Source organism: Phoxinus phoxinus, assembly GCF_949152265.1.
Source record: "Phoxinus phoxinus genome assembly, chromosome: 17".
Lineage (NCBI taxonomy): Eukaryota > Metazoa > Chordata > Actinopteri > Cypriniformes > Leuciscidae > Phoxinus > Phoxinus phoxinus.
In genome coordinates, this window is record NC_136892.1 from 4,671,428 (window position 1) to 4,693,257 (window position 21,830).

The window sequence follows — 21,830 nt, forward strand, 5'->3', positions numbered from 1 at the left end:
AGATATTAACTCACTCATTCCATTTCCATTCATCAAATGTCTCAAACTTGCTCAGTTGGTCTGTTATTAAACCTTTTTTATGTTCATACAAGTATTTACACTTCGAGACGCTGAGAATTAAACCTGTTGAAAGTGAGAACCATCTGATCTCACTTATAAACCGTTATGAAATGTGACCGGATTGATTCAGTTTGACAGAAACTAGTGCATGTAATTGTTCCCATGAGAACCGGTGCTTCTAATGGCAGGGACTCGACCTTTGTGTTTTCTCCCATTCATTGTAACTGCAGTGAAGTGTCTTGCTAAACACTGTATACACACGATTGGATATTGTTGATTTGACGAGTAGCTCATGCTAAATTCACACAATTCACAAAGAATTCGCACAAAAAAAACAAAAAGGTTTAATGGGTACAAAAGAAAGTGTGTATTGCAATTCAGTGCTTATGCAACAATTTCTTAAATAAACCAACTGACTGGAAGGAGTAACATTTCCTAGGTCATAAAACTGGACAAAACTGCTTGAGACACATACAATGAGCAGACAGATATGTTGTTAACAGCCTAGGGGGTGTGTGGTCTTGAGTCCAGCGGGGTGACGGCGGGTTTCCTGATGACGGACTATCCTTTGAGTGAAGACAAGCCGGCCCTCATGATCTCATCCACCAGGAGGATGTTACTGGCGATTACAGTGCTGTGCAGAGAGAGGAGACCGGTGAAAAAAGGTCCTGACCCCTGCGCTAGAGTCAGGTTTAGGCATCAAAGACATGTCACTGTTCATTAAAGTTGTCCATCACGTATACAGTGGGAAATAACCACTGCACTGGAGGGCTTATATTTACAATATTCTTACAACTTAAAAAAATTCCACATTTGAATTTTAGCCTCATCAGAAGCACGAGATGTAAGAGTTGTGTTTTTCTTGGTCTATATCCAGATGAGGTGCTGCACCGTTCATTTATAACATTGCAGAATTGTTCAGACTGTGTGTTAACCTATACATGCCTCCACACCACAGTTAAACATAACTATATGGCTATATAACCAAATATGACCAGTGCTGGCAAAATGAGTCGCAATAAGCACATTTTCACAAAGGAGTTACTGTTATTTCCACATTCTCTATTAAAAATATCTTCAAAATGTATGATTTGTTTGAATCAGACAAAAAAACAACAGTTATACCGGTTTGAAGTCGAAAGTTAGCCTAGAAATCTAGACGCACCCTAGCGGCAGCAAAATGTATTTTGCAGCCAGGGCAGTCTAGCAACTCTCCATAGACCTTCTAGCTGCAAAAACCTAAATTGGGTCAGGCCAATCACGCGTGTATAGAGTTGGCGGGGGCGGGCTTAACATATGACGACAGAGTTGCGACGGCTGCCACTTGAAAACAAAGATGGCGGCTGCGGATGGAGAACAGCGGTCATCGAATCGGCTTTGGCCGCGACTCTGGAGGACTTGGAGTTAAGTTTTTCTTTAAGAAAAGAGCAAAGAACGGCACTTAAGTCATTCTTAAAAAAAGGAAGAAGTGTTCAGAGTTTTGCTGGACCGGCTCTTTGCCGCTCTGACTACGTCACCTTCTTCGTTGCTCTGGTTGGTTGTAGCGCTATCCTATTGCGTGCAGAGGGATTTTGAGAGACAACCTTTTATCCCGCCCCTCGGATTAAGCCGTGTCTATGGAGAGTTGCCAGACTAAACATCTTGATGTAAGTCTGGCTTGCCAGGCTAGTCGAAAGTCCATTATGAGAAAAATCGAGTTAAAGTTTTCTGAAGGTTCCAAAACAAAAATCGCCTAGCAACCATCCCCTAAACTCCCAGGTAATAACACTATTTTTCTTATAGATATCTTATTTTTGAGTGCCAAATTATTTTCCACAATATATTTTTTTTTTCACGTTAACACAATTGTTTGATTGTTTAAAATTAAACAGTCTATATATTCAGACCTACTGTACGCCTGGATGTAATATGTTACATATCAGATGATTTTCCCCAACAGTTAACCAAACATTTATTTAAGACAGAACCGTAATGTTTGCATGAATACACACCAAGACAGATATTTTGAAATACTACAATTCGTTACAGTGTGTGTTTTTCGGGATTGCACTCTGAAAAACGTAAATTTTTTACATTTTTCAATTGTTTTGCCTGAAATTAGCCCATGCACATTCCGACTCTTGCCAGCACGGGTCACAGATGTCTTTATAGTTAATGCTGTCAGATCCCATCTGCACTCTATAAAGTCTAGTGAAGTAAAAGAGTAACAGTGAGTCTCACCAGGAGTGGAGCAGTTGCTTCTTCACACAGTAGTTATCCCACACACCAGCGTCTCCTGCAACCATAGGCTCACCTACAAACACACACACACACACACACACACTGATGTTAAACCAGACACAAAGATGCAGATGTTCTCTTCCAGAATACTACAAACATCTGAAATGAGCTCACAGGCGGAGAGAGAGTAGTTCACATTTAACACACATGTGCAACACATAATGGCATCAAAAGGCATAAACTCTACTGGATAATAGGAAAAACGTTAGTCTGGATAACAGGTCAGCTGGCAGTAGGGCTGAGCGATGTGCCCAAAAAAAAAAAAAAAGTGTATCACGATAAAAAAAAAAAGTCATATCAGTCGATTTTGATAAATCACGATAAAAGTAAAGGCACATTTTTGCTCCTGTTTGAAAGTTGTAGAAACTGAATCATTAATGGTGGTTTTAGACTGCTCTTTTGTCAGAACAAGAAACACGTTTTTGAATAATTTACACCGTCCTAGTCATTTTTACTTAAAATAAATATCTTAAAGGTGCTCTAAGCGATCTCGGTTGGCGTAACCTCTTGTTGATGTTTGAATTATTATCAAACAAAACGGAGGCTAGCTAGACCCTCCCTCCTCCTCCTCCACGCAATAACCCCCCAAACCCCACCCCACATCATTCTTGTCAGTTATTGGCTGGAACAGTTTGTTATGTTTCGTGCTGCGGGTTGCTCCGTTTATTGCACAGTTTGTTTTTGCTGCTGTTTGTGGAGCTTGGGCTCTCTGCAGAGACCGCGTTTTTCAGCGCAGGCTGCACTATTAATAATATTACATGTTTCATCTCTTAGAAATGCTCATTTGACAGTAGCTTGAGTCGACAGTAGCAGCAGCTTGAGTTAGGATGCAGATGCACATTTATGTTCATTAACAAAAACGCTTACATCTGTAAAAATGGTAACAAAACAAAGTCAGAATTTTTTAATTTTAACAAAATATTAGGTTATTAAAATTAACCATTGGTCTTCCGTAGCAGCAAACACATTTAGATCATGATGAACAGTTAAAACCATGCACTTATCAATACCTCAATGCCAAATTATATTGTTTTAATTATCTTTATCGCCCAGCCCTAGCTAGGGGAAAGTGTGAGAGCTTACACTAAAATCACTTCACCATAAATGTGTGTGTGAGTTTTATAGCTATATGAATGAAATGAGCGCAATGATCACAAATCAATAGCTGCATTTCTCAAAAACAAGAGCTTGACGACAGTAATATCAACTAAGATACTGAATCATAAACATTTTCTGCTATATGTTATGTAAGGAATAATTGACGACAGGCCATTGAATTATTATAAAAATAATGCACACCCGAGGTGGTAATGCGGTCACGACGCGAAGCGGAGTATATTCTCTGTAGTATATTCCGCTTATACTACAGTTACCACACCTCGAAATATTGTTCAGATTATGTATTTCAAGACGTTTGTAAAGTTTTTGTCATTAAAACGCTCTTGTATGTAGGACTAATTCCTTGCGCATCTAAACCCATGCTCCGTTGCTAATTCCAGAACGTCATTTTAGAGTTAGCGGAGGTTAGAGCCGCTGATAGCAGAATAATGCTGGACACACTTAACCACTAAACATTCTCTGACTGTGAATGCAGCAGATTTTAAACACCGCTGTGAACAGACTGAACGCGCTGAAAACGCGCGCATGATCAGTCATAAGTATCAAATTACATTCATAACCGGCCTTAGAGAGAAGCATGTGCATCAATATTATTATTTATTTATTCAATTCGTTTTAATTCATTCGTTCATTCTTTTTTTCTATTAGTGACAGTAGACTAGACTAATAAATGAAACAAAGCCCTTTTAACTAGTATAGGCCTATCAATTTTATTTATTTGTTATATTATATTATAATAATTACGAAAACCCGTGCAACAGGACTATCAATTTATTTAAATATTCAGTTTAATTTTCTATTGATTATGTATAGGACTGTATACTTTATTAAAATTAAACTGCATGTTTCCATTGATTGTGAACCTATTTTCCGTTATTACAGTGAACTACGCGCAGTGATATGGAACTGTAATGAGGTCAAGACCTGCCGGAACTACTTTAGCCGTGCGGTTCCCTGAAAATAATTGCACACCGTAGAACGTTTGTCAACCAATCAGATTCAAGCATTCAACGGCCCTGTTGTATAAGTCTATTTAAATGTTTCAAACCTTGTATGATACGATACATAATGTTTTCAGTCTAACTCTCTCCCAGAGATGACAAGCATTTTGTATCATTTGTTCAGATTTGCATTTATATCCGTGTTTTTAGACCCGCTTTCATCCGATTACAGATACAAATTATTTTGGTATTGTAAAACACAGATATTACAAAATTACAGTACTACAAAATCCTAATTCCTCTTTTTTTAGAGAAATCATAGAAATGTAAAAGAATAATTGAGCTATATTTAGAGAGAGAGACATGCCTGTGTTCAGGTTCACTCCCACCAGTTGTCCGGTCTCCTTGTATTCACTCTGGAGCTTCACGAGAGTCTCCTGAGGGTCGTAGCCTGAATTCTGGGCCAGAACCTTTGAAAAGGAGATGAGCTTCAGTCAGAGGCACCTTTACACGAACTGCTGGTTTATCAAGTGATTTCCACAGCACACACTGTTCGATGGTTTGTCCAGTACCTTGGGGATGACGAGGAGGGCATCAGCAAACGCCTGCACCCCCAGCTGGGCACGACCCTTTACTTTGGGCTTATGATTGACCAAAGCGCTCGCTACAGCCACCTCGAACGCACCGGCCCCGGCCACCACAGATCCTGCAAACACACACACACACACACACACACACAAGATGAGGAAAACACTTCTAGTCCACACAGATCCTCAGGATCTCTAGCTAGCATTAGCTGTTGTAGGGGTGAGGTGATAGTGAATACAATTCTCTTTAAATGAGTGGCAATGAAAGTGTTCAAGGCATATGGAATTGTTTTACATTTACGTGATTATGTTGTAATCAAACAGAGGTTAATTGCACCAGTGTATGCTAAAACTAGTCTATCTTATGATGCATTACTCTACACAGATTGAAGCCACCTGACTCAGACTGGGACTGTCAACTTTAGTAGGATTACTAAAACGGTTCTTCAATATGAAATGGGATACAGTCTTTACTTTTCAGAAACATCCATCGAGTTCTTTAATGTTTGAAGGTGTGTATCCCTACCATCTTCAATGGCGTTTTTGACGGCCCGGAGCCCATCTCGGACCGCATCTTTGATCTGTGTGAGCGTGTGCTTGTTGGGCCCTTTCACCAGCAGGGTCACGGAGCGAGGGTTTCCACACTTCTCAATGAACGTGTACTTCTCCTCTCCCTGAAACACAGACGGACATCAGTGACTGTGAGCTGACATTCACACTGTTGTTCAGAGTTTAGTTCACTCACCAGTGTGTGCTCGTACACAAGCCCAGCATGCCCCAAACACTCCGGCGTGAGATCGTCCACAGAGTTCATAGCTATGCCACCGCATGCCAGAGACAGCCTTATGGGAAGAGAACATGTTTTGAATAGTAAGAGGAGTTTTGCTTTTCAATTTTTGACAAATGTTTAAAATAACTTTACAACTTTTTACATTGTTTTAATAAATAAAACCGTTACACTTGACATAAACCTATACAATTGTATTGTACTGGGTTTTTGATAGTGTAAGCCAGGGACCCCTTATTGGGTGGAACATTTCCCCAAGAACCCTTTCATAATCATAACAGTGATTAAACAATGCATTATATAAGTCACTTTGGAATATAAGTCACTGCACGTTCAGATGATAAAAAAAAAAATGTGACTAATAGTCTGTTAAATAATGTGCTAAACCTTATTTCACAGACTCTGTCTATTGGTCGAGGACCCCCAGGTGCAATAGTGTCTTTCACACTGGCTAGTTACAGGAACTAGTAGAGATGCACCGGTTGATCGGCTGGTGACCGGAATTGGCCGAATTTCACGTGATCGGCCATGAGCGGCGACCGGTGTCAGTCTGACATATGCCAGTTAAATGCACTCGGGCGCCGCATGATTAACATCACGCAACATCAGCGTCACACGTGCACACGGAGCACATGTAAGAAAAGCACACGTTTGATGGACAAAATAAATATGATTTCACACAAAAAGTGCCCAAAATGCACAGAATTTGCATGTCTAGTGTGTTTTAACAAGAACATGAGTAGGCTTTAGTCAGAAAAGAAAATGAAGACTCAAATATTTATAGAAACCCATTTAAACTTTTTATTATTCAGTTTGGGTAAAAGTATGTGACCCTGGACCACAAAACCAGTCACATGGGTCAATTTTCTGAAATGTATTGGCGCTTTTCCACTGCATGGTACGGCTCGGTTCGGCTCGTCTCGGCGCAGAACGGTTCGGCTCGCTTCGCTTTTCCACTGCGTGGTACGACTCGACTCGGTACGGCACGGTTCGGTTCGCTTTAGATCGGTTGCTTTTCCACTGCAGTTAGTACCGTTTCAAAGTGGGTGGGACTGATCGTTAATAGTTGTCGCCTCTAATTTGTCCCTACACTGTTTGTAGGTCCGGCGGCAATCAACGAGAGGAACGTCTGCACCTCGTCCACTGACCACGATTCAGCCATTTCTTTTTTGATTTTTTTTTAAACTTATTTTGTCAAGTAAATACTCTAAAAACAGTTGCTACTGCGTTGGCTGTTGTCTGGCTATTTAAATCTAGCGGGTTTAATGTCTCGTGTAGCAAATACAATGACGCTGAAGTGACGATTCTGTCTGACCAATCAGTGATCTGCAGTGTTTTCACGTCACGTTTAGTATCGGTACGGTACGCTTGGAACCTCAACAGAGGTGGTACCACTTAAAGCGAGCCGAAGCGAGCCGTACCGTACCGTACTATGCAGTGGAAAAGCGCCAAAGCGTGCCGTACCGAACCGTACCGTACCATGCAGTGGAAAAGCGCCATATATCATCTGAAAGCTAAATAAATATGCTTTCCATTGATGTGTGGTTTGTTATGATATGACAATATTTGGCCGATAAACAACTATTGAAAATCTGGAATCTGAGGGTGCAAAAAAATCTAAACATTGAGAAAATCTCCTTTAAAGTTCTACATTTATGTTCAAGATTGTGCTGCATTCACTCACAAAAATACATGTTTGATATATTAACAGTAGGAAATTTACTAAATATCTTCATTGAACATGATCTTTACTTAATGATTTTTGGCATAAAAGGAAAAACGATCCTTTTGACCCATACAATGTATTGTTGGCTATTGCCACAAATATACCCGTGCGACATGTGACTGGTTTTGTGATCCAGGGTCACATATGGTGTTTTATAAAAAAAAAAAATTGTTGGGACTTATTTTGACGGCGCTGAGAACACCAGAACCCGAGCACACAGCGTTTGCAATCTGCTTAACAGTCCTGTCTAATACATTATCAGATAAAACGTATTTTTAAAAAAAGAAAAGAAACCGTATATGAAAAAATATTAGCGTTTGCCGTGTGGTTGACACTCAATGTCGCAAGCCGAGCTGCAATACGTAATCATGTTTCGATTGATCTCCTCAGCGTAAAGGTTAAGAGGTCCATCGCTCACTGTTGTCCATGTTTATAGAGTTAGTTTGTAGAGTAAATATATAGGCTATCATCTATGTTTGTACTAGGGCTGAACGATACATCGAATTTTCATCGTCATCGCGATATGAACTCCCGCGATGAACACATCGCAACAGACAGCCTGACACGATGAATAATGCCTGGTTCAGATTACACGTTTTTGACTCCTAAAATCTTGTCGTGTCGTGGACAAGAAACATGTCAGACTACACGACCAGTCATCACGTGCCGTCACACACACACATTCACTCGCACGCACAGACACACAAACACGCTCACTCACTCGCGCTCGCTCGCTCACTCAATCACTCACTCCCGCACACACGCTCACTGGCGCACACACACACTCACTGTTGTACTCTCACTCACTTCATCTCGATCTTATTCACATATTCAACCCGTCGTGGAGGACCGTTAAAGAATTAAACATGCTATAGTCTTTCTGTCGTGAAGCATCGCAGATGCGACGTATAGACGCCCACTATGACACACTATACGAGATGAAACGATCGAATCTTGCGTCCCGACGCCCGTTGTCGTTATTACGAATTACCCATACGTCAAACGGATCGTGCCAAAATCGCGCTAAAATCGTGTATTCTGAACCAGGCAGGTAATAAACGTTTGACCTATCACGCAAAGAACCTATTAAAGCACTAAGACATGGGAACAGTATAGTTAATCACATTTATCGCAAGTCATATCGTTATCGCAATATTAAACCATGTTATCGCACATCGCAGCTTTTCCTCATATCGTGCAGCCCTAGTTTGTACACAACTTTTTTTTTTTAAATGGCGAGTGCTGGTGTTTTGCGTGCGTTCGGCCAATCAGCGCTACACTTACATCACTGGTAGTTCCTATAGTGCTGGTTTAGACCCTGCTCTGAAGTAGAAGCTAATCTGGTTCCAAAGGAGTTCCTAGAACTCACATCGTTCCCATTTCCTGCGGTGCGAACATGCCAAAAAGCAGGTACATCCACCAATATTTGTAGGAACTATAAAAAAAGGTTCCTCCAGTGCGAAAGCCCCTATTGTTTAACCTAAAAATATTATGCAAATGTATGCGTTTTCTATTTATATTCAAGTAGCAGAGTTAATGCTTATTTATACATGAGAAAATATCAGTTAAGCAATTAAAATTAAGCAATTTAATCAGTTAAAAATAAGCTTTGGTATCAGAATTAAAAGGGGTATCGGTACACCCCTACATAACATTATTCTCATACCTTTCCATGTTCCTCCTCTTTGCTCGGCGCAGAGCCACAATCCCCTCTTTAGCCAAAGCATCCAGAGAAAATGGATCAATACCCTGTACAAAATAAATTATGGTTAAAACTAAGTGATTAGGAAGCTGTAAATGTTAAAGAACAGACACTCCACTTGTCTGCTGAACACACGTAGACGGTAAGTGTAATTTTTGCAATTCTGTTTTTTAAATGCATAAACAAGGTGGTCAGACAACTTTCTCAGTGTTAAACCAGTCGTTGTTACACGGTGTCAAAAGCAAATTACTGACGCCAATTTTAATTGCAATAATGACTATGATTATGTGGCTGAACTTAACCTGTACAAAAGACCTGACTTTAATTTGAAGAGTCTGTTAACTAACCCCAAGTATGGCCAATACTAATATTAGGGATGTCCAGATCCGATCATGTGGTTTCAGACTCGATCGGAATCGGACGTTACCTCCCGATCAGGACTCGGATATATATATGTATATTCTCATTATCTTTTAACACATCTATAGTTATGCGGTGGCACAGAGTTAGACCCTTTTGACTCCACACAGAAACAGCAACGCGTGCGGCATGACATCTCTTTGTTGACATCACCAAAAGTGAAGAATTTATGTTATTTATTACTTGATTGTTCAAGCTACCTCACAGAAGTGCTCTGTTTGTTAACAGTTGTTTAATGTTAAAATAAGGTGAATTAAATAAAAAAATAAGGAACATCCTGGATCTGTTTTTTCGCTCTTCTTTGTTCTTTTTTTATGTATTATGGTTTTAAGTTTCGGATCGGGACTCGGTAGATCCTCAAAATTAAATGACTGAGGCAAAAAAAAACCTGATCGGGACATCCCTAACTAATAGTGATGATTGCCTTAGAGAATATAATTAATATAAATATTCAAAATCATTTATTCCACAAACAAAAACAATTACATTACCTTCTGATTGAGGACCACAAAGCCTTTCTTAGTGTCTCCACACACTTTATTCTTCAGATCAATTATTTTCATCACACGATCTTCAATGAACTTCCTTTCAGCCTTGACCAGCTTGTCCCTCTCGTCTGCACTCTTGTAGAAGAACCCAGAGTTCACTTCTCTGTGAAAACAGGCAATCATTTCATTACAGATCTCCTAACTCATAGATGATTAGCAACACACAGAAACCTACTATAAATAATTCAATATGAACATTTGTAAAGCCTACGTTTTCTCATATTCCAAAGAAACGTTGCAAGTGAGAATGAAAGCGTCCTCCACCCTCTTCTTCATGTCAGGGTGTCTGGATCCATGGTCCAACACCAATCCTCTGATCAGCCTGAGGATAAACAAACAAACAGTTGCAAGTGTCAATCAAGGGGACTTAGGCAGAGGCCAGAAACTCAAGCAGAGACATTTCTTCTTTTTCCGTGAACCATGAAACATAGCACCAGGGGTGGCGTTTGCATATGGCAGTTGCCATACCCTAGCAGTCTCAGCTAATGATCGTTAAAGATTTTTAGGAGGCCTTTAACCCCCTAAAATTGGCTATTAACTGTACACTATTCATGACTCAGTCACCTTTAAAAAACAATATGAAACCGGCTCCTCCCAGTATTATCTCCGCAGCGTCAGAACAAAAGCAGAGGACAACGTGTGTATTTATTGATGGATCTTGATATATATGCATCTGTGTAGTTCTTTGTTTGTCATAAATGCAGTTTACATAATGATGCTGGAGCAATTCAACACGGTTCCCCACTGTAAAATCTGGGCTTATTTATTTAAGCAATTCCTTTCATTAAAACGGCATGAGACTCTGTGACGCTTACTACTCTTGCTATACTTCATACTTCAGTGCAATAAAGCGCTGCTCTTATCTTAACGCCGACTTCTGATTGGATCCCAATTCAGAAGAAAACAATGAAACAATAAAACTTTGTTTTACCGACAGAAAATGAAAAGTTGTGATTTTCTAGGCACTAGTCATTACTGTGTAATAATCAAGAAACTGCTGCTGCCGTACCAGCAGGGCAATGATATTACTTTTTAACTTTTTATTTTCTGTCGGTCTTGGTACACGATGTAACTACAGAAGAGTCAAGTTTTAAATAGGAAAAATATCAAAACTCTTTGGTCATTTTTTGAGAGAGATGCTAATGGTCTAATCAGATTCAATGATCTATGCTAAGCTATGCTAAAAGTGCTACCGCCATGACCCTGAGTTCGGCTGAATGGATTCGAGAACGGTAAAACTGTTTAACTCTAGGAGAGCTGGAAAATGAGCCTATTTCCCAAAAAAGTGGAGTGTTCCTTTAAGGAAAGCCAACAATCCACACAAGAGAGGAAACCATTCTGAGTCTTACTGTGTATCACTGTCGGTTTTGTGTCTCATCTCCATGATCTCCACCATGTAGAGGTCGATGGGCTCGTTGGGTTTCCTGATGGCCAGCACAGCGTCCACCACAGCCTGAAGTAAAAACACATTTTTATCATATTAAAGAGGTCATGAAATGCATTTACAGATCTTTATGTTTCTGGAGGTTATCTTATGAAGTTAGTAAAGTTTTTGCAAAAATCAAATTTGTGAAAATAATTACTCTGAGTTACAGCAGCCCAAACGTTCATGGAATTAATAGCATCCTTTAACACTTAGCTAAATGTAGCTAGCATGTTGCTACTATGTTTAGCACTTGATGACATTTTAATATGATGCTACGAGTGGGTTAATCTAAAACGTGTCACTTCTTTCCAGTAGGTGGCGCTACAACTATAATGGACGATTGGAGTGTAGATGTCTTCAGGCCAGGACTCCCAACATGTGAAGTTTTGGGCAGATTGGACAATATATGTCTGAGTTACAACAACTTCCTTGGGTTATGGTGAAACATCAAACGTTGTCAGGCCGCCACAAACACGCCCTTCAACAAAAACGCAAAAGCTTTACAATTTAGCATTGCAAAGGCCTTTAGATTACACTGACCAAATATGAAAATGATCCGATTAAATTTGTAGGAGTCTGTTTAAGTGTGACACATGGAAATGGCAACTTGTGTTAAAAATAAAGACAAATAAGGGGGGCTTTTTCAGATCTTTGGATCCAGTGGATGAAATAACGCATTATGTATGAAAGCGAGAGGAGATGAAGGGAAAAAAATATGGAGAATAGCTTTTGTTCCTGCTCTGATAGTTGTATGACCCATGTTTAGATTAGATCATTGGTTTGAAGGTGAGAAATGTACCAAGCACAAACTTAGGTCTTCAGCCGAGCGGTTCCCATAATGTTTACACATTAGCTCAATAGATGGAGAGAGTCTCTTGTGTTGCAGTAATATGTTGAGGTTGTTTTGAACGCATGAGCATCTACACTATGAAAGCACTTGAGGTTGGGCCGATAGACATCACGATGTTGAGCCGGCATCATGATTTACTGTAATGCAGTGGTCAGGAACCTATGGCTCGCGAGCCACACCTGACTCTTTGGCAAAATCATGTGGCTCGCAAGGTCTCGCATCCTTTACCAAGAAACGATCGACAACTTTTTTTTTTAAGAAACATGCGGATCTAGCGCCTTCTACTGGGTGTAGTTTTTAGCTTCTGGCCAAAAATGCCTCCGATGACGCAAAATGACAATTTTTGCCTCATCTGAGGATTTTTTACAGACAAAAAATAAATAATTATCTCGTCTCAGGGGGATATGAGGGAGGGAAGCATGGCAATTTGAAAAAACTACAGGTTTTCTACTGATACAAAGCTTAATGCTAAATCCTGAAGTATCCCTTTAATAATAATAATAATGTAATGTAGTGTAATCTCTAATGTGTAACCAAGGACAGGGTATATGCAGGAATCCTGAAGTTAATTTCAATACCTTTTTAAGACTTTTTGAAGACCTTCTCAAAATATTTTAAGACCTCATCGCCACTTCAAGTTCTAATCAGCAACAAACCTTTAACTTAATAAACAGTTGTAGTTTTTGCCATGTAGAGGACGATGACATCACCTTATAGTTTTTGTTTTTTTAATTAACATCACCTAACCGCGCGTTTCGCAAAATACTTGACGTCACCTGTATGCGGCGATCTGATCTCACTGACCGACTACGCCGTTGTTTTTTATTAGTAATGGGGAGGAAAATAAATATATTCATGCATACTTTTTAGAGTCAAACTCTTTGGACAGAGCTTGAACAAAATTTAATACCTCATAAAATTGGGATTAAGACTTTTTAATACCTTTTAAGGGCCTTCATTTTCCCAAAATGGATTTATCAACTTGTAATACTTTAAGACCCCGCGGACACCCTGCAAGGACATTTTGATTTTCCATTTAATGTCCCCTTTGAAGACAATGCCATGGTCACAACTTTTGATCAAGTGAAAAGCAATAAATCCTTTTTCTCCCCATGTTAAAATTATTTTCTGTTCTATCATCACAACGTTAGATATTCAAACAACGTTTCTCACCTCTGTTAGTAAATCGGCCAACTCCACGTGGACCTTGGTTCTGAGTGAGGTCCTGGCTACGTGGATGAGAGTCTCTCTGTCCATCTCCTTCATGACCTTCACCTCTTCCAGCACCTCAAGGGCTTTTTCCTTCGCAGCCTCGAACCCCTCTGCGATTACCCTGGGGTGAAGACCCTTCAGACAAGTACAGGACCGGTTTAAATGAGGAACAGGACTCGTGACAAAGACACATTGTGAAATATGAGAAGCACATGTAAACCTCAGAAACATAGAGGTCTGCCTGCTTGAGGAGCTCTCCGATAATAAGCACGTTAGAGGTTGTGCCGTCTCCCGTGATGTCATCCTGGGCCGTGGCCACCTTTGCAATCAATGAAGCAGTGGGATGCTGGATTTGCTGGGGGGGAAAGAAAAGAAAAATAAATATTTCAAAGAACATGTGCCATTTATATATGCCACACATCTAATGTTTCGCCACCCAGATATTCACGCCCATACTATTGTTATAATATGATATATAATAATAATAATTAATAATAAACTCTAAAGCAGCATTTTTATAAACATCTAGTTCAAATCATGAAACTCGGGCTGATGGGTCAATCTGCAAGCTCTCACATCAACACTGCATGGCACAAGCTGATCCTGCAGCCAATGAGATTGCTTGCTCATCATTCATGTACCGTATTTTCCGGACTATAAGTCGCATCAGTCAAAAAATGCGTCACGAAGAGGAAAAAACATAAGTCGCACTGGACTATAAGTCGCATTTATTTAGAAATTTATTTCACAAAATCCAAGACCAAGAACAGACATTTAATCTGTAAAGGCAAGTTGTTCAGCTCCACAATAGCACACAGAACAACAGCTGAAGGTGTGCGGTGTGTTAGCGTAACACATTAACAGTTATTCAGCTCCACAATAGCACACAGAACAACAGGCTGAAGGAGTGCGGTGTGTTAGCGTAACACATTAACAGTTATTCAGCTGCACATTAGCATAAAGAACATATATCTGGGAGGCTGAATAGGCTAAATTAACATTAGCCAGCGAGTCCAACAAGTTACCGGTAAGCAAGTTCACCAAGCTCCCGATCTCATTCCACAACAATGAATTCTTTCTCGGTGTCGCTTCTGAACAACTCCGCCAACTAGAGCGCCCTCACGCGGCTGTAGACAGTAATGTTTTTTATTGGTTCATCTCAAGTCAGAATGAATTAATTTTGATATATGTCGCACCTGACTATAAGTCGCAGGAACAGTCAAACTATGAAAAAAAAGTGACTTATAGTCCGGAAAACACGGTAGTCTGGTTCAGGTTGGATCCGAATTTGCATACTTCCCAACTATATAGTAGGCGAAAAATAGACTTTCAAATAAATAAAATATGTGACAGTAATAAATGTCTTTGCATTCACAGTACTCATAAAAGAGTAAGTAAAATGTACCCGGATGACCTAATACTTCCAGTGAGATTGCATGCATATGATGGACACTTTACTATCCCATGAGGCCACGGGAGAGGATTTATGAATGATAGTGAAGTGATGCAACTGACACTGGTAGGTCACATGATAAGTCCAGATTTCAAGCACACAAACTAAACTTTTTTTAAAAATGCTTATTCAGTCCCAGTTTAAACAATGTTTTTCATGCTTGATCAATAAACCATAAACAATTATTGCACCTGTGGAACAATCTTTAAGACAGTCAGTAGACATTTAATGTCATAGTAACAATAACTCAGGACACTAAAGTTTGATTATTTTTTCTAGTAAAGCTCTTACCATCTCATGCAGCAGAACATTCCCATCTTTGGTGAGCTTGATGTCTCCTGCACCAGACACCAGCCTGCGAAACCAACAGAACGCGTTTAATAGATGAGAGGATTGAGTCAGTGCTGCATGGAGCACATGTCCAAGACGCCATGTTTATTGTGTGCGCATTCACTTTAGATCACATTCACTTCACCTCAGTCTTTGATTATGATTGGCTGAGCCGTGTTGGAAGCCATTGTATAATACTCTATAAACACACACCTGTGGACTTGTATTACTTGCTATAATTACTGCACCAGTGTCTGTGTTGCTCGACAACCATTCTGCTATATGCCTCTGAAGAACTAAACTGCTTGGTGAAAGAATTTCAATTTATCAATATTAAAAACGTTGTTGCTGTGTTTGTGAAATCTTGCCAGCTATACAATAGTTTTACCGATTCAGATTGTTTTATTTAGTGCCATGTCAGCATTCAAAGTTTTTTTCATGGCAAAAATGACAAATATATACAATAAAAACAGCAAGACATTATACAAGATTTTACTAAGAGCAGAGTTCTTCAAAAGCAGTAAACCCAGTAAGGCCGTGGTTTACAGTGATTTTAGGCCCCGTTTACACGAGAACGCTCGTGGGTGAAAACGTAAAAATATTTTAGCAGATGTGCCTTTTCATTTAGACGGCGACAGCGTTTTTGGGGCTTAAAAACCAAAAAAAGTGAAACCACCCTCCAGAGTGGAAATCTTAAAAACGCTCCACCGTCGCGTTCCCGTCTAAAGGGTAAAAACGCAAAAGTCTGCTAGACAGTGAAGGCACCGATCTGCTCTCGTCGCGCACGCGTTTACGTCACAGGCATGCGCCAGTACAGAAAAACATGTCTGATTATTTCCATACGTCGGACCTTCAAGTTGCCCTAGCAGCTCTGATAAACATACAAGAGTCTTTTCAGCAGTTTAATGAAATATTCTCAGATAGTATTACTGATCAGAGAAGGCACATTAATTACCTCCATCAAATTGTTGATGCACCAATTCATGTTGCATTTTGATTTCGCGCTACTAGGGAGAGAAGTAGAAGGAAGGTTGTACGCAGGCGCGTGGACTTGTTGTTGTGGACTTGGCATTGCCACCTAGAGTGCACACTACATCAAATTTCACACACTTTTGCATCACCATATGCACGCAGATTTCCCCCCCCATAACGTTCGTCTAAACGCAGAATAAAAAGTGATAACGCAACGCCACTTTTGCGTTTTCTCTTCAGATCGTTTCCGTGTAAAAATAGCCTTAGACCACGCCAACGTCAAAGAACTAGCAGTGACGAAAGCCAACTGTGTAGTCGATAGGGGTGCACCGAAAATTTCGGCCGAAAATGGCATTATCGATTTCGGGCCGAAATAAAAAAGCCAGCCGAAAATGTCAACCGAAAATGAATGTCAACCGCACCCCTCCCATCCGCGCGCAAGCGCTTGGGTTTCACTCACGGTCGAGCTGTCACTTGTCACCCACCCCTCCCCTCCGTGCTCAAGCAGGTTTCACTCACGGTCGAGTTGTTTGCACGCGTCTGCAAAGATTGAGCATGTCAGCGGTATGGAAGTATTTTAAAGTTTCAGAAGAGGATAACCAGCGCCGCCGCTCCCACCACGCGCATGAGCTGAGAGGGCACCAAAAAAATTGCGTAATGAAAAATCAATAATTATAATGCCGATATTATTTCAGTATAGAAATACAGACATCCCAAGTCTCCCGGAAGTTCCGGGAGTCTCCCGCATATTGATAGCGGCTCACTGATGCCCGCGAATTACTTAAAATCTCCGGAATCTAGAGCGAGCGCGCCCGCGAGACAGAGACTGTGCTCCAAACTGCGTAGCGCGTGCACGGCAGAGAGGGAGAGAGAGCGTGTGCCTCATGAAGCGCATGTAATATAAAATATATATAATATATAAAATATTTTAGGTTTTGTTATGTAACTGTTAGTGGTAATAAAAGTTTGATTATTCTATTGGTTTGTGATTTTCATTTTAGATCCATTAAAAATTAAGCAATATAAATAAATGTATATTTAAGTTTTTAAAAGAATCCATTTTCGGCTTCAGTTTCGGTTTTCGGCCAAGTGCATCCTACATTTTCGGTATCGGCCCAGAATTTTAATTTCGGTGCATCACTAGTAGTCGCCTCACATCGCCAGAGTCCAGGATAAAAGAATGAACTTGAACAAATTGCAAATAGGACGGACAAAGGCAGTATGTTCTGGACCTGTGTGAGATGAAGACAGTAGTCTGCATTCAGTAAAAGAGGGAAACTGGAACTAGGACTGCAGTTTTGTGTTTCCCCATGTGAGAGTTTCAGCTTGTAAGGGCAGGCAAAGATTAGCCTGGTCCTCCCAGACTCTCGTACATTTCATTTGTACAGAGAGTCTGGCCTCTCTCCATTGACAAGCGTTAACTTCCTTGAAGGCGGGTCCTCTGATGAAGTTTAAAACTATTGGATCTGCCCAGAGTCACTCTGGATCTGCCATAACCAATCGCTAATGTTTGGTCGTGACGTATGACGACTCAAACTAGCGCACAACCTCAACGCCATCGTTCTCAGCCACTCCCTCTGTTCGCTGATTGGACCGGTAAAAAATTGACCGGAGAAAACCCACGAATACACCGCAAACCCAGACGTAGTTATGAAGGGAAATGAAAATTGAGCGGAAGTACGTAGGAGGGCGGAGCCAGGCTAGGCAAAGATGGCATGTGCAAATAAATTTTTACAGCTTTTAGATAATCATGCAATTCTTGACCTAACCTATCCTGCTCATATAAATATAATTACAACTAAATGCCCCTTATTTCACACAATTAAGAACCCATATGTTAAATGGATTAATTTTAATAATTATTTGGATACCAGCCTGCTGAAAAGTAAACTCTCTCTGCTTTAAAACTAATGTCTCATCATAAAACTATTATCTTGCGCGCCTCATGACAAACAGTAGTTGTAAAACTGAAGTGTGTGCACGACAACACAAATCCATCAGCTGAGGAGCTTTACAAAAGCAACACATCTGATGATACGTCGTAGTCATCCGGCTTTAAAAATGTTGGAAATGATGCAAATGTAACGTGTATCTGGTGCCGTATACAGAGATGAGGTTTACAGCAGTGACTTTTTGAAGCATCGAAGTGGTAGTTGCGTAGCTGTCAATGGAGGCGCAGAAAGCTCTCAGATTTAATCAAAAAAGATCTTCATTTGTATTACGAAGATCAACAAAAGTCTTCGGTGTTTGGGACAAGTAATTACTGACTTAATTTAATTTTCTCCATCAGAAATTGGTTGAATCATTGTTTGCCATTACTGTGATGAGTGATTGACAGGTTGCCACACCCTCGCGCTAGCAAACACGTCACCAGAGAAGTCGTTGAAAGGAGAGGGAGTTATTTTGATAAAAAAAAATGAATATTAAATAATGCAACATTTAATAAATAAATGAATTTTTTATTTTGATTACATGACTTAAATTAAGTTACCAGGACACATTTTTTTGGGGACCATTTTTTTTTATTCATTTTATTTGTTTCATGCGTTCTTGAATTAAAATGGCTGGCCGCTGCATGCAATTAAAAACTTGATACCAAAGTACTGCAAACATGTATTAAAAATGTCCACTTCTATCACACAACATAAAGAATAGAGCTCCTGATCAGATGTGCGAATTATGAATGCAAGTTTACTGTCACGATGAGTTGATAGCACTGATGCTAACTTCTTGACAACCAGTGGGTCCAAAAACTTGCCTCAAAAACACACTTTCATTTAACAAACAGATTTTCCGAGCATTGCAACATACTGCATTTTTGACATGTCGCAGTGATGAGGGAAATGCGTAAATCCCGGAGCACATGTGGACTAAACCGGTTAGCGGATGATTGGGTGACAAACACGTGCTAACAAAGCGGTGCGCAACACGACAAATAACTCACATTTTCATTGTTCCCTTCGGCCCCAGGTTACTCTTCAGCACGTCCTGAAGTCCCCGGGCCGCACTGATGTTGACGGCCAGGGCCGCATGAGCCCGGGCCACCTCTGCTTTCGGGTTTAGTGCTTTAACCGCGGACATTCTGCTGGAAAGCTGAACACAGAGTCACGGGGATAAAGGAAGAGAAGCGAGGCGTCTAGAAGCTTCCACTCCCTCTTCTTCTTCTTCTTCTTCTTCTGCGGTGGGGTTTGGTGGAGGTTGGCAACAGGATTGTTGCATTACTGCCCCCTAGTGTCCCACACTTAACTTAAAAAATCGCTTGTCCAGTCCAGTCTTTTCGAGAATATTCAGACACATCATCTTATATACTGTCTATGATCTTCCCTTGTTAACATGGTATTGGTAACATAACTATTCGTCCTAATTGAGTAATTTCAGTGAATTTCTCACATGATGTAAGAATATGTTCAACTGTCTCATATTTCACATTCGTATCCTGCTCTCTCTGATTCATATCTTTCTGTTTTCAAGTCAAGTCAAGTTCAAGTTACTTTATTTATACCCGAAGGTAGATTTTGTTTGCAGTAGAGTCACACACCATCACATTTCACACATCATCACATTACCACCCCTAGTGAAAAAAGTATACTTTATTGTATTTGAAATATATTCACTTTTTCAATAGTACATTGCAAATATACTAAAAAAAGTATACTATCTTTAAATATATTAAAAGTATATTAGCATCATGCTTTTTATCTATTTTTATAATACAACTTTTAACACACTTTAAAATAATAGTACTTTAGTATATTTTTTAAAAAATATATTTAAAAGCAAGCATACTTTTAATATATTTCTAACAAGTGCACTATAAGTATATTGGTAATAAATATATGCTTAAATACACTTTTAAGAAATATGCTAAAAACAAGTATACTTTTAATATATTTCTAACAAGTGCACTATAAGTACATTGGTAATAAATATATGCTTAAATACACTTTTAAGAAATATGCTGAAAACAAGCATACTTTTAATATAGTATTTCTAACAAGTGTGTAACCCACCCAATTAATTGAGGCTGTGTTTTCATGTATTTTCATGTATGATTTTTTATTTTTATTTTATTTTATATTTTTCCTTGCCTAATGCATGAAATGTTCAGACATATGTTTTATTATAATTTATTTCATTTATTATTTAGTTTTTGCTGAGGGCCGAAACTAATAAAGAATTGCGTCGATGGGTGCTGACGTCACATTCGCGCCAGCTCGTTGAACAGAGAGATATGTGAGCCACATGTGTGGCTATCGTTTATCTTATCCATCGTCGTCAATATTTTTCTGATTTGATGTCTGAACTGTTTTATTGCATTAGGTAAGTCACAATTGTTTCATATTTTCATAAATAATGTTTAAGTTTGTGTTTGTTCATATAAGAAAATGTGGATGGTTCATGCTGTTCGTAATCGAGTATAAACTGGGCAATACAACACATGTAACGTGTGTATGCTGTATTAGTATACTTGTTAAACCTGTTTACACATTTATGTTATGGGAATATTGTATTAAGTTTAAAAGTTATGAATGTTATATCAGAGAATGTCTAATAAGGGGAGAAGGTTCACTCTCGCTACACTTCCGGCTTCTGACTGGATGCAGTTCCACTCTGATTCCACATGAGGGCGCTCACAGGACGAGTGCAGAATGAATGGTGGTCTATGGAGCTATACCCCTCAAAATCCACTTTTCTCAAGATATAATTTTTTGTCTAGTAATTTGAATGTTGTATTCGAAAGGAGATGCAAAGAAATTGCTTATTGCTGGGTGTTAGATTTTTTAGAGTCACTTATTTGCTTTAAAAAGTCTTTCAAAATGTCAATGACGTCATACACATCGTACGACCAGAGATACTGCTTTACGGCAATCCTTCAGTCACTTTGGTGCTTTCGCGCTCTGCACTTTCTTTTCTCTTGAGGCATCGACAACACAGCTGACACAGGTAAACACACAACACAGCGGACACAGGTAAACACACAACACAGCGGACACAGGTAAACACACAACACAGCGGACACAGGTAAACACAACAACACAGCGGACACAGGTAAACACACAACACAGCTGACACAGGTAAACACAACAACACAGCTGACACAGGTAAACACACAACACAGCGGACACAGGTAAACACACAACACAGCGGACACAGGTAAACACAACAACACAGCGGACACAGGTAAACACACAACACAGCTGACACAGGTAAACACACAACACAGCTGACACAGGTAAACACACAACACAGCGGACACAGGTAAACACACAACACAGCTGACACAGGTAAACACAACAACACAGCGGACACAGGTAAACAAACAACACAGCGGACACAGATAAACACACAACACAGCGGACACAGGTAAACACACAACACAGCGGACACTGGTAAACAAACAACACAGCGGACACAGA

General features: G+C 39.8%; 1 protein-coding gene across 1 annotated transcript; it reads right to left on the minus strand.

Moving 5' to 3' along the window:
• Positions 1-380: 380 nt before the first annotated feature.
• cct6a (chaperonin containing TCP1, subunit 6A (zeta 1)) lies at positions 381-19,779 on the minus strand. The gene is made up of 14 exons (XM_079585242.1): positions 19,358-19,779; positions 15,403-15,466; positions 13,879-14,013; positions 13,620-13,793; positions 11,520-11,623; positions 10,382-10,492; positions 10,114-10,273; positions 9,167-9,249; positions 5,733-5,829; positions 5,514-5,661; positions 4,973-5,106; positions 4,768-4,870; positions 2,281-2,353; positions 381-694 (listed from the first exon to the last, which is right to left on the minus strand). The coding sequence occupies exons 1-14, from the start codon at positions 19,492-19,494 to the stop codon at positions 622-624; spliced, it is 1,596 nt and encodes a 531-aa protein (XP_079441368.1). The 5' UTR covers positions 19,495-19,779; the 3' UTR covers positions 381-621.
• Between the last annotated feature and the right edge of the window lie 2,051 nt (positions 19,780-21,830).